The sequence below is a fragment of the Felis catus genome, chromosome D2, assembly GCF_018350175.1.
Source record: "Felis catus isolate Fca126 chromosome D2, F.catus_Fca126_mat1.0, whole genome shotgun sequence".
NCBI classification, from domain to species: Eukaryota; Metazoa; Chordata; class Mammalia; order Carnivora; family Felidae; genus Felis; species Felis catus.
In genome coordinates, this window is record NC_058378.1 from 43904275 (window position 1) to 43918129 (window position 13855).

Below are 13855 nucleotides of genomic sequence, written 5' to 3' on the forward strand. Positions count from 1 at the left end.
TTTGGAGTTTCCAGGTATGAAGGGTCAGCATAATAAGAACCTAACATGATTTAATTTATTAAAAGCAACTAATGGGGTGAAATAAAATAATGTTTTCAGTATAAGGAATGTTACATTACGAACAGAAATTCTCTCTTTTCCTGCGTCTCTTTATCTATTATTTATTTATTTTCCTTAAGGAAAGGTCACTTAAAAATCTTGGAACTTTCGTCTATCTCGTGTTGCCAAAGCTAAGAGCACAAAACAAGGCTTTTGTTGAGACACAGGTGCTAATTCATGAGCACATGTCCATGGGAGTGAAACGTGAGCTCCCCAAGAAAGGGAACTGAAAATGAAGGCAGATGCCCATGAGTAACCCCTTCGTCTCAGAAGCATAAGGTCATGCAAAGCCCCACATTATCCACCAGACCTTGCCCCTCTCTATGATTATTAAATGAGAACCAAAATAGCAGAGGAACCAAATATCCCTTCTGTACCATCATGGCCATCAGGCCCAGTGATCTTGTCTTCCTTGGTGTGTCTTTGGTCTTCTTTCAGTGCTAGAGAAGACAAAATTAAATATGGAATTAGTTCTACCTTGGCAAGATTTGGGAAGATTTAGAATTTAGGAACTGGGCAGTTCCTTAAGGAAACATAGCCTTTGGGAGAGCTGTCCGGATCCATCTGTCTATTCAGATAATCTGGGAGTGTCTGCTGGGTCTCTGCCTCCCTGCCCCTCAGCCTTTGGAATTTGCACCTGTTTGGTGCATTTGGAGATGCCTCTCATTGGTGCAGGGGCACAAGAACAAGGACTAGACGCTATCCTTTCAATTCCTGGAAGTTGAGATCTTGAGAATGAAAATCAAACTCCTTGGGTTGGCCCTATTTGGTATAAGGCTGACAGAAGAGCCGCTTCTCCCTGGAAGGCCTAGAAGTCAGAGGGGAACCTTGTGATACAAAAAGTTGGGGTGGGGAGTATATGAATCTGGGGGGTCCAGGGCCCATGCTGATGATTCCGGGCAGATTAATATTTATTGGAGAATGGTACCTACAGACACATCCTCTGAGGGTTGGCTATTGAAAAGCCATGCCATGGTCCTTCAAACAATGACAGTCCCTTAGCCCTTAGGCCTAAGCACAGAGAAACAACTTATCTGAGGTCAGAGGAAGTGTAGGGATGAGAGAGGAAACAAAGTCAACTGACAAGAAGTTGTTCACTCCACGAGGCCATGGGAGCACTTCTCCATGCAGTATGGATAAATTCTCTCCCATGAGTTTTCTAATAACTCACATTTTATAGGAAATTGTTAGGTTAACCGAAAATTAGAATTGTTTCTCAGCCTGTCCCTCACGTTGCCCCCTGGTTGATATGGGGGGACTCTGGACATATACCGGGTAAGGAGGGTGTGCCTCCACCCCCAGGCATGTCTGAGACCCATTTGGTCAGAGAAGTCTCTCTCACCACTGCCCGTGCCAATAGGACAGAACTCAGCTCATGACCACAGCATTCCCTGGGAACAAGCAGATAGCATTTCTTCACTGAAGAGAAGAAGAGGGTAGGGAGCAAAGTCAAGTTTTATTATTAAACAACTTTAATCCAAATGCTGATTATTATTTGCAGTGTCTGAAGGCACAAAATATACCTAAAATGTATGGAATAGTCTAAACAGAGTTATAAATCCAAAGAGCAAAGCATGAAAAAAAGATACATTCTGAGCTGACACAGAAATCTGAGTTGGGATTTTTTTTTTTTTGAGAACTTACTTGAATATCAATCATTTCCCCTCATGCCAAGGGTAGGAAATTTAAAAAATAACATAAACATGGTGAAGAATAAATAACACCATGAGGTGTTAAGGGTTTTTTTTTTTTAATGATCAGGATGCCTTTTCCTCAAAGGTATACTCTCTCTCTCTCTCTCTCTCTCTCTCACACACACACACACACACACACACACATGCACGCACCCACACCCACACCCACACACACGCACACACACACACACACACACCTGCCATCTCTCTCTTCTCCCTTACACCCACTCTAAGCAAAGCTGTCCAAGAAGACATCCATGGTGTACCCCAGAAGACAGATCATCTCAGGAAAAAACAGACTTGGGAGTGAGATAAGGCAGTGAGACCAGAATTTGATTAAAAAAATAGATATATATGAAAAACTGACCATCCAGGGCAGGGCCCCCCAAAGTGCTGATGGAAAGAAAATGAAGCCTGCTCTTCCTCAGGGTAACTGTCGCCCACCTAGGCTTCACTATGCGCATGCACCCAGCTCCTGGTTCTCCACGCTCTGATTGGAGAAATGTCAATGGATTGCCTGGGTAGCGCTAACATCAGGCCATTCTCAGCATCCAGAGATAAATAACATAATTATAAACACTCTCCTCTCCAGGGTGCTTTTAGCTGACTATGTGATGCAGCCGTTCCTTTCTGCTCAATCATGTCAGTCAGGACTTCAGGAAAGAAATCAATCCGGGGCTAGTTATCACCCTCATAAATACACCTCTGGAGCAACTCTACAAGGCTATAGGAGATGCAGTCAATAGTCTTTGTATTGTTCCATGACCACAGATGGGCTCTCAGCTCCCTGATGACTGCCCAGCCAGGGATGGGGAGGGGAACCCAGCCCTCCTGGTGCCCAATGTGGGCTGTGTGCACCATCCTGGCAGGTTAGGAGAGCAGAATCACCATTGTCGTCAGCTCAGATTACTCAAACTGCTCTGCTCCTACTGGTTCTTTGTCTGGTTCTAAGGTTTAATTGTCCCAAGAAAGACAAGGGAGGGAGGCGTGGCTATCTAGCTGTCTTAGCCTTAAGGAACGAGCTACCAGTAGGTTCCTTAGCTTGGGGATAATCCTGGGAATCTCAGTGAGAGGGGCCCCTGCCTATTGGCTGGATCACCGCTTGAAGGCTTCTTGTCTGGAGAAGGGGGCAAAGCAGGGAGTAAGGCCTCACACTGTATTCTGGCCCCATTTGGCAGACTGCCTGCAGGGTTTCGGACCTGGAGACATCCTTTTAATTCTGGAGTTAGTTCCCTGGGTGATGAAGAGTTGCTTGTGTTTACATCACACCAAGTTCTGCTGCTCCTTCTCTAGGAGCCAAGGCTCCTTCCTATCTGAACAAACTATTCCCAGCACTGCCCACCGTCTAGAGTACTGGTCTGCTCACCTAGGGCACCTCCCTCCACTCCTCCACCATAACCCTTTGACCCGAAACCACAGGTCACAAATCCCAGGGGTTATTCTCCCTCTGCCTGGTCTCACCACCTCACCTGGTCCACACACTACAGCTAGCATTTCTCTATCCCCATGGACAAGGACAAGCCCACCACTGCCAAGCCTCCCAAGGCAATGATGGAGCCTACCTGCCTTCTCCCACATTCTATCACTTGTTGATTCTTCTAATTAGGAAAAGAAAGCAAAAAAACACAAGGCCAAGAGTATGACCCTAGAGCATGTCAGCATCAAAGCCCTCAGAGATGGTCTCCTCATTGTGGGTGCTTCTCTTGGGCCCACTGCACACTGTGTCATGCAGTGGGTGAACAAGAGGACTCCCCAGGTCCCGGAAGTCTCCTAAGTCCCAGGCTGACAGGAACAGCTGATCACCGTATAGCCCCGTGGCCTGGGGTCAGACCAATGCTGGCTCACTGTTTATCTACCCGAGAGGGTTAAAGAGGAACCAAGGGCCAGGAGCAGAGGAACTTGGCAGGAAACCATGGGACATGGCAACAAGCAGCATTTGGGGGCTCCTCTAAAGGGACTGGCTGCTTATCTTCCCCTCTCCCCCGGCAGGAAGGGGCTCCTTATCTGATCACCCCTCCTGCCTTCAGAAAGGCCCAGGAACAGGGGGCTTCTTTGGCACTTCAGAATGATCACAAGTAATTTGCCTTTTTATTCATATAGAACAAAATTTACAAAGTCATTCATACAGTTTTTGTGTTTTTTTTTTACTGACTTCGAAAATTGGGAATATTCAAAATACACTTTTACCCCACTCCATTCTGTCATTATTTACACATATGTACAAGAAAAATGAAAGAGTCTTTGTGTGTGTGTGTGTGTGTGTGTGTGTGTGCACGTGTGTGTGGTTTGTGTTGTTGTTTCCTTGTATTAAAAAGCTCTGCTGGTCGGGTGGGTGGATGGGCGGGCGGGAGGGCAGGCGGCGCGGTCAGATGGAGGTGCCATGGGAGGTGTCCAAGGCCTCTGGAAGGACGCCTCCCGGCACAGGCTGGAAGGACATGGGGATGGGGGTCTTCACCGGGCTCTGGCGGAATAGCCCCCCATTGGGCGACCTGTGTTTGCACTGCATGGAGGGCATGGTGGCCGAGCTGCTGAGGGGCAGCGGCAGATTGCTGCTAGGCCCTGACGAGAGTGTCCGGCTGGGGCCGTGGCTGCTTTGCTCTGGCAGAAAAGTGCTGACCGAGAGCTGTGTGTTCTGGTACTCTCGCGTCGGCTCCAAGGCTTGGCTGGGAGCCAGGCCCCCCATCTCCAGGGCCGAAAGCTCAATGGACGCTGGGGAAATCTGCTTGTGAGCAATGTCTTCATCCATTAGACTGTTCATGCGCCGGTGAACCTGCTCCAAATTCACTTCTTTGTCCTGGAGGGAAAGCACAGGAAGGTCAGGCCAAGCCCTCACATGAGCCAAGGCTGGCTTTCTACAAACTCTGGGAGGCCTGGAGACCCTAGGCATGTTAAGCCTGGTGGACACTAGGTGAGCACTGCCCCCCCATTCCTCCCATACCCCCTCACCTACATCTGGGTGAACTTCAGTTATCTGGGAACTGGTGGCCTAGGACACTGCCCCAAGGTAGCAAAGACCCAGAAAGCAGGCCTTGGCAACATGTACCTTCCCTCCTCACTTGGCCTAGAACCACGGTCACACTCAGAGGCAACCCCTGCGAGAAGATGCCTTGAAGAACTGGCAGAGACAGAAGGAGGAGAAGGGACTTCCCGTGGGAATAAAAGGAACTGGTCCTTGAGCCCCCAGGGTGTCCTGTGTATTTACCACAGAGTTCATAATGCTCAAAGGGCCTGATGTGATCATCCCCATCAGACACAAAAGGAGGCTTGGGTTCAGGAAGGTCAGTGACCTCCCTGGAATCACCACCCTTGTGAATGGCAGAGGCAGCAAGGGAACGCTGAAGCAGGAAGTGGGGGCCTGGCTCACCCTAAAACCCTTGTTCTCTCCATCTCCAGAGATGCCAGAAAGCAGGCATGTTCTTGTCTCCAAGGCCCATGGGGCTGGTTCCTGGATGAGGAAGATGGTGGAGATGGTAAAGAATGGGTCTTTGCAGGGCTTAGATGACTTTCCCGGTATCAAGAATGTAGAGACAGCCAAGAGGGTGACCCTGACACTCGACTCTTTCTCCATAATGTAAATGGTGGCAAGGAAATGGTTTTGTTTACTTGTGAGCTTAAGAAAAAGAATAAAATTCACTTTAAATAACTTGATGTTTTGTCTACAATATCAAAATAAATCAAGGGGGCCAAACTGCTTGAAAGCTCCTAAAAGACAAAGATGAGGTACTCTATTTGCTCAGTTCCCCCCACTGAGGTGGGGCATAAGACCAGGTGTCCACAAAGGACCCATGCCAGCTCCCCAATGAGGTTCAAAGTTCCACTCCTATTTTTAGGCAGCATGAGTGCCAATGTGACAGGCAAGGTCATGCCTACCACCCATGCTTCCCTGATGTCAAACTCCTAGAGAAATACCATGTCAAAGCTCTGCTCTGAGATAGAACACCACAGGCTGTCTAATGGTGACATCCATAGAGTAGAGAGAGGAGCCTGACCCAGGCCCATCTTATAGGGCAGTTAGAAATACCACAGATGTAAAGGCCCTCAACGGGCTTTCAAAAGATAAAAGAAGGAACCACACAAATCTAGGGGGCAATTCCAGTGGCTGTTCTGAGCTCCTAGGAGGTTGGTGGGAGAGGATCTTCCCCAGGAAGAGGCCACCCTGAGTAGCTGGTGTGAATGCCCCTCTCCCATGGGTTGCTAACCCCCATGAAGTCTCAACCCAGCCTTCCTCAGGCAAGGAAGTTGCCTCTGCAGTTTACTCCTTGTTCTCAGTGGCCCCTGGTGTGGAGAAGGCAGAGCCACTGCTCTCTCCACACCTCTGCTGAGCTCAAGACTGGTAGTCAGACATTGGCTTCTGCCTTTTCCAGAACCTTTCAGAGACAAAGAAAACTGACAACCCCCACAAGAAAATAAGAAACTCATCCCAGGCCAAGAGGAGACCTGAGAATAAGAAAGCCAACTGATTTGAGGATGGAAGGTACTATGGGGCATGGCTCCATATCATAGATGGAACAACATCAGAATTCACTGGCATAGCTCCATGGGCAGAGCCGACATTCCAGGGATCCAAAGCCCCACACAGCTGAGCTCAGCTCACTGGTGCCGGGAAGCCAGCTCCAAGTTGAGGACACCACTGGGTGGCGAGTGTCCTGGGTAAAATCAGGGAAAGGGGCTGGAGACTACCAGGCCTTGACTTAACCTGACTAAATGTAATGCATGCAATGTCTTTCACTGACTCTTTTAAGGCTGTAAAAAACTACAAGACACCGAATTCAAGTTCTCTTAATTACCTTACAACATGCTGACCCAGCTCTGTACAACTTTGCCTTTTTCTTTCTGTTTTATCTGCTTTGTTGTTAGTCTTGCACATGAAACGATTTTAAATAGTTTTTTAAACTGCTGTAGTAGTCTCTGGCTGTTTTAAGACCACCAAGCATCAATTATCCCTTCCTAAGACCATGGTCTGTTTGCTTTGAGGGAATTACTTCTCACTGGATAACAGTTTGGAAGGTTCCCTGCCCACCTGTAGCTAAGACGAAGGACCACTATGCAAACAAGGACAATAGGAATGAACTGAATCCTGAACAAAGAGATAAAGAGACAGAAAAGAGTTGACTGTCCATCCAATAATGCAATAGTACTTCAACAAACTTTCTGCTCCATGACAGTCCTCCTAGATCTTGCCCCCCCCCCCCAGGTTCTCTGGACAAGTCTGACTCCTGCCCACCACCCATCCTGCTTCTCCAGCCTTCTCATGGTTGCTGTGTGCCGCTGATAAACTCTGGGACAGATAAATCTGTCATCTCCACCGGCCAAACTCAGTGCCACAGCTGTGTTGGTAAATATCTGCATCTATAGGCTGTTTTCATTTCAAAATATGGGAAGGGCAGAAGACAAGTATCAGAGATCCTGGTAGCTGGATTAGTTGAGAGAGAATTTCAGAAACTTTTAGGGTCTCATAATAGAACCTTCCTTTCTCTTTGCAGACAGCAAAGCTTGGAGAAGGCTTGATAGCCAGCTGTCCCTGCTGGCAAAGTCTTCAGTTTCCACTGAAGAAAAACCGATGACCAATGGACCTGGGATCATTGGAAGAACGGGTTAGTTGCATGATCTCACCATTTCCTCCTTTAGATTTTCTTTCCAGGGCTCTAATAATCCTTTTGGGGACACAAAGAAGTCACATTTAAAAGTGGACTAATTTGGAGGGGAAGGCAAGTATCTTGGTCCCAGTCCTGTTCACTCTGGCCGTTAAAAGAAAGGGTATGACCCTTTTTCTCAGAAAGTGTTCAGGAGATGCTCCCCATTTTGCAGGGGTCTAGAGATAGAGAAAAGAGAACTTCCTGTCCAAGAAGACCACAGGAAGGCAGAGAGTTGAGAGTGGGGACAAAGTGAAAGGAGCCCTCTCTGTTGAATGTCAGGGCCACAAAACAGAAGGAGAGCTTTGGGGGAAGACCAACAACCCAAAATACTCTGAAGAAAAATGTGAACAAAGGAGGTCTCTGAGATGAAATCCTTCACCCAGGAAGTATAAGGCAGAAGAGGTTCAGGGGATGGAATTATAAAAGTGGTTGAGACTAGGCACCAATCTAGCATAATAATCACAGCTGTGAGGACTTGATCTGATACTACCAAAGCATCTAGAATAAAAATGAGCCCAGAGCATAGGTGTGGCTACAGCCCAATTACCTGATAATCAGTACTTTTGGAGGAAAGAGCTTGAATATAGTTTCCTAAATCCATATATGTTTCTTCTTGCCTCGAGTTAAGGACAAATGAAGCAGTTCCAAGGACTGTAAAGCTGTGCAGTGAGTGTCAGCTTCCAATTGAGGTTAGTCATTAGCCTATAACCTTTCCACGTCAGGACACAGAGAAAACGTCCACACCAACTGAACAGACTTTCCTGGGAGACCTTCCCACCCCAAATGGCAGTGAAGTAATTAATCCTCTCTGCACCAGTGAGACCTCATTCTATTCAAATTCTGTTACTGCTGGTAGCTAGCTCCAACACAAAACAAATCCCAGAAGAACAAGGTGGCATCGTGACCTGCCCATATTTGATTGTTTAACTGGACAGAAAATGAGAAAAACTCATGAGAAATGCCTCCCCACCCCCCAACACAGGTAGTCTGTTTGAGCTTCCAATCTATTTCTAAGTTGCCTGCTTCTTCCACCGTCTAGAGGTCAGATCTGAAGTGCAGAAAACTGGAGAAAACCACCTTGTACGGTAAAGCCTGGAAGAATCGTCTTGGATCACCTGGGGCCACAGATTTAGCACACACTAAGTCATTTCCAGTAGTCCCCGGCCAAGGAACGAGGAGGCAGAAATAATCCACCTGCTCAAGAAAAGAGGCAGGAGTGATTTGAATAATTATCTATATTTTAGACAAAATGGGACATTCTATTATGTTATGCAAATTCAAATAATGGACTTTTTTATGTGAACTACATCAGTTTACATCCTCATTATCCCAAGTTTTTGGTGTTCAACCGTACGGAAACTTGCTGCTGTCTTCATTAATTTACTGTAGGTAACTGACCTAGTCAAACATCCCTGAATATGACATAAAATCCACGGACTGCATTTATCCACAAATCCGGCTGAATTCCAGCTCTGTGTTTCTCACCTCATATTAAACATGATGACAGATGCACCAAAAGAGGTTACTGGGGACCCTCTCCCAGGCATTGTCTTGCAGAGAGATAAAGTTCTGTAATTAAGCCACTGTTCACCAACGTGGAAATAATTCAGTGTACTGGAAAATGGTAATTAACTAAACTATCATCTATGTAACAGCCAGTTACACATGGGACTCGTTAGAACAGGCTTTGTTTGGTGTCCAATGGCTTTTGCTTTAAGTTGAGCAGGAACAAAATGGGACAGGGGACTTCACACCTGACTGGGATGGTTGTAGATGTGTTCTCCCATTACCACTGACACCAACCGGGTTGTAAATGAGACCCAATGGCTGGGGAAAACGCCATCAATACGAACTTCTTAAGTGTTGCTCTAAAGACTTGCCCAGCCCTAAAGGACTGGTCTGGAGGTCTGAAAGTAGTGGCTAGGTAAGAGCAAAGAAATTGAGCAGCTAATGAAGTGGTCTCAAGAGATGATGGACAGTTTTCAGAGCATCATTGGGAAAGAGTTCTGATGGATTCTGTCACAGATTCCATAGGGGAGGGCAAAAAGAAGAGAGAGCTGATGGACATCTCCCATCATACGTGGTAGCAGCAGGTGTACATGGGGTGAACTGAGGCTAAGGGTGAAGAGATTCGCTCAAAGTCACACTACTTCATGCTAAGTGGAGCATCAGGATCAGAGTCCATATCTACCTGCCTCCAAAACCTGGGCTCTTTCCAACTATGCCAAGCTGTGTGTTCCCAATTTCCCCTTGAGAGGATTGTGTAGACCAGTGGTTTTCATCCTTGACAGGATGTCAGAAGCACATGTGGAACTCTTAGAAACTACAGTTGTTCAGATCTACCTAATAGGACCCTTTGGGGAATGGAGCCCAAGCATCTGTATTTCTAAAAACCTCCAGGATTAATCACCTCTGATGTGCAGCCAGAACTGAAAGTCATTGATCCAGCTGAAATGATTACACAACAATTTAACATTAATAACGTTTTCTTTATAGGAGCCCAGACTGGTTCATTCATTCGATAAACACTTTTGAGCTCCTACTACCAGATGAGCTAATGTTCTTGGTAAAGCATCCATCTTGGTCCCTGGCATGTAGAAGGTGCTCAATACTTCGGCTATATTCATCACCTCTTAACGAGAGGCTCCACTGTTCCAGACACTGGGCAAAGTGATGGCAATGCGGAGGTGGAGAAGTGCCAACAGACTCCAAGCAGGGATAGGCAAGTAAACCATTAGCAGCAATTTGGAATCAGCCAGCATGAGTGCATACACCCAGGGAAGCAGCCCACAGAGGTGAGCAGGGGAGATTTTACAGAGGGGAGTGATGTCTGAGCTGCTTTTGAGATACACATTGGTGTAAGATAAGCATTCACTCTCTTCTTGCTAATAGGTCTTGGGATAAGGGCTTAAATGCACACTTGCTATCCTTACCCTCATGCTAAGAGGTGTGATATCAGGAGTGTAGCCACTGGGCCAGACTCAGTTTGTGGCCCAAGAGACAAACTGGGGTGCAGAGGATGTCAATGCCTCGCTAGGAGCCGGCATCCTGGCTCAAGGAAAAAAGCCCAAGCTACACTTTTAATTCCCCAAATCCTCTGGCAAATGTCAGGCAGGAACCCCTGCTCCTGCACACACCCCATGGAAGGCCCAGTGGCAGACACAGCAATCATATCCCAGTTCTGTCCCTGCCCATTCTGCCGTTCATTTCTCCAGGGCCAAAGATGTCTTCCTCCAATGCTCTTGAAGGCAATCAGGAGAGTTAAGAAGATAACATGTAATCTTTCTGGCACAGAGAAGGTGCTCTAAGATGTGAATTGTCCTCCCCACACCCCTTACTGCCCATCACAAGGTCCTTGGGAGGGAATAGGGCCTTGGCCGCCATTCGCCAAGCATGTCCCATGGGCAGGTGCCGCTTATGGCACTTTCCACGCCTTCCCTCATTGAACCTCAGAGCAACCCCGTGAGGCTGGCATAAAGGAAGAGGGGAAAGGTACAGGAGAGAAAAATCTCTACATGGAGTTGGAAGAAGCATCAGAGGAGTGAAGGCAGAGAAGGGTGCAGAGCCAAAGGGGGTGTCCCCTGCCACAAATCCTCCACGGAGAGCAGGCGTGTGCTTCCCGGCCACACAGACAGCAGCTGGCCCGCCGGCTGCTACTCTGTCGCTGCTGCCCGGCCACCCTGGCCTCTGTCAGCTCCTGTCTGCGACGGAAGCAGGGACGGGGTGGGGAGGGCAGGCAAGGCAGGAAGCACAAACATTCCAAGCTCCCAGCCCAGTGACGGATGATTCATCCCTCACTCTTCATGTCATCTCCCATTTGTGCGGTTCTCATCTTTATTTCATGAATATTTTATTCTTAGAGCAATGGCTCCACTTCCCCCATAAATCTAGAGGGTGGCTCTTTACTGCAACCACAGAGTCTGCTGCACTCACCTGCACTGGGTAACTACATAATAGTCTGATTCCTTAGAAAAAATATGAGCTCAAATCCACATGAATATTAAGGGGTTGAACGCACATTACTACTCTTCCTCAAGTAGGTGTCTAAAGTCTGAAGACATCTCAGCACAAGCCATTAAACACAACTAGAACTACACCCAAAGACAGGTTTCTGGCTCTTAAGAAATACAGCCAGTGCCCCAAAATGAAGCATTCTAAGGTAAAGCAGACACTCTCACCTAATTGAGAATGCTGCTCCATAAAACACAGCCAACCAGCAACACAAAGTGGTTCTGGATTAAATACCGTTAATATTTGTGGAAGGTTTGAAAGATATGCTTCTAATATCCTGTTGTTTCAACCCCCTCCTGGTTCTTATTCCCTCCATGATGAGGGCTCAACCACTTGGCCTGACATCCAAGTCCCTTAGAGCAAGTCCCTGCTCCCTGGTCCAGCGTCCTCCACTCACATCCCCTTGCTGATGGCGACACTCCAGCCCCCACAGCTCCAGGAGGTGTGATGACTGTTTACCTCTGTGTTGTTCACCCTGCACGAAAGGCAACTTCCAATCTCACCTCCAGCTCTAGGATCTGTACCAACCCTTCAACACTTCACTAACTGGGAGGAACTCTTCACTAACTGATACCCCTGCCCCCCCTATGACCCCAGGCTGGGCTGGGTGCCCCTCAGTACATCCATGGTACCCTCTGCTCACTTGAGAATAGCCTTGATCAATGGAGGCTGCTTTGGTCAACCTCTCTGCCACATCTGCTCCTGCGGAGGTAAGCCCCCTGGGGACATGGACTGTTCCCCCACAGGCATATATTTATGAAAGGAAGAAGAGAGAGGGAGAAATTTCATTTGAAAATCAGAAACTCATAAAAACAGAAAAAAGATGGGGAATATTTATTTCCCTCTTCTATCATGCAACCCTTAGCAACACCAGAAGGGGCTGGAGGAAAGGCAGCTACCATGCTTTTGCAACCTGTCTTTTCACTGGTCCTCATTCCTATCTGGAAGCAAGTTGGGGGCAGGTGCAGAAACTTCCACATTTTCTAGGCAGGACCAATGTATTTCATTCTCTCTTACGCCTCAGATCCTGGGCTTATGCAGAAGCCAGAGGAGAAGACAGAATGCTTTGCTGACAAGAAGAGAGCTGTTCCTCACAGCTGGGTCATTTCTTGGTCTCCTGGTCTTTTCTCTCTTTCACATCTGCCTTCTATATCTCTCCAAAAATCAATCCCCTCACCTCTCCTTCTCTCTCTCTCCCCTCTCCCTTCTCTCTCTCTCTCTCTCTCTTTCTCTCTCTCTCTCTCTCTCTCTCTCACACACACACACACACACACACACACACACACACACACACACAGTAATCATTCACTTTGGCTGCCCAGGCTAGGCTTGTCACTAAACACTAAACTAGGGGATGTGAAGGGACATGATGACCAGAAGCAGATGAGAATGTCCTGTCCAAAGGAAGAATGGCCTCTCTCTGCACCTAGTTCATACGGGACATTCTGGAGGGCAGAGCCTGTTTCTCCTGGGCACCCACTCTGCCCATGCCATCCCAGGTCGGCACTTCCATGACAGGGAGAAGCTCACCCACCCAGAGAGCCTCTCCTGCTCCCCTGACCCAAGGGCATGTGCACTGAGAAGTCAGGCTGTGGCTGATTGGGTCTGGAAAAAAAACAAACCCAAACCAAACAATATGGAGAGTGAATGCAATGGGATCTTGTCTTCCCTTGTCCCCCTGGGGATGGCTCCAGGACCACCCTACCCTGGGTACATGCTGAGCCTTCTGTACATATAGACTTGAAGCTGGTAAGGGGACATATATGCAGACTTTCCTAAAAACTACTCATCGGAGTAATTCACAGTCCCTCCCAATAACTTCTTCACAAAAAAGTTTCCAGGAGCAAAAGAAGTTCAAGCAGAACCATTAACTGTTCCTTTCCGTGGCTTTCCCTTAAGTCTCCTCCTTCCTTCTCACCTGTGGCCCAGGGGTGACCAGAGAAGCACTGAGGCCATGGGAGACCCAGGCCTTTTCCACTTTGCACTTCCTTGCAGGGAAGCACACAGAAGGCAGATGAGGAAGATGGATGTCCCCAGAACATTTCCAACATGCTGAATCAAATGGCAAGATCCTTCCAGCAAAAACTAAGTGTGATGACAGAGAGCTTGCTGCCTGGTATGAATGGAAAGTCTGTCCTCACCCCCACCTTGCCAGGCGCTCCATTACAGACTGATATGGGGTATGGCCAACCAGTCTCTCCACGCTGCAGAGATGGTGGCCATGGCGACACTGCCTTTCTGGATTTGGCGCTGGTTACTTTGCTGCATCTTGTTTGAAATTTACACCTGTTTGTAGCAACATAATCTGTTGATTAGAATTCAGAAGAAGCTGAGGTATAGGCAGCACAGAGGGGCAGCCCTGCAATCCAGTGGCTCAGCTTATGTCTCCCTGCCTGTGTGTAGGTTTCCGCTGGC

General features: G+C 47.7%; 1 protein-coding gene across 4 annotated transcripts in view; it reads right to left on the reverse strand.

Moving 5' to 3' along the window:
• Positions 1-1536: 1536 nt before the first annotated feature.
• Positions 1537-13855, reverse strand: part of GRID1 (glutamate ionotropic receptor delta type subunit 1) — a 698930-nt gene continuing 686611 nt past the window's right edge. For all 4 annotated transcript variants that reach the window (XM_045040238.1, XM_023240627.2, XM_045040236.1 and 1 more), the window contains one exon: positions 1537-4587. In XM_045040238.1, coding sequence (XP_044896173.1) covers positions 4159-4587 — 429 coding nt within the window. In that variant the 3' untranslated portion in view covers positions 1537-4158. The remainder of the gene's footprint in view (positions 4588-13855) is intronic.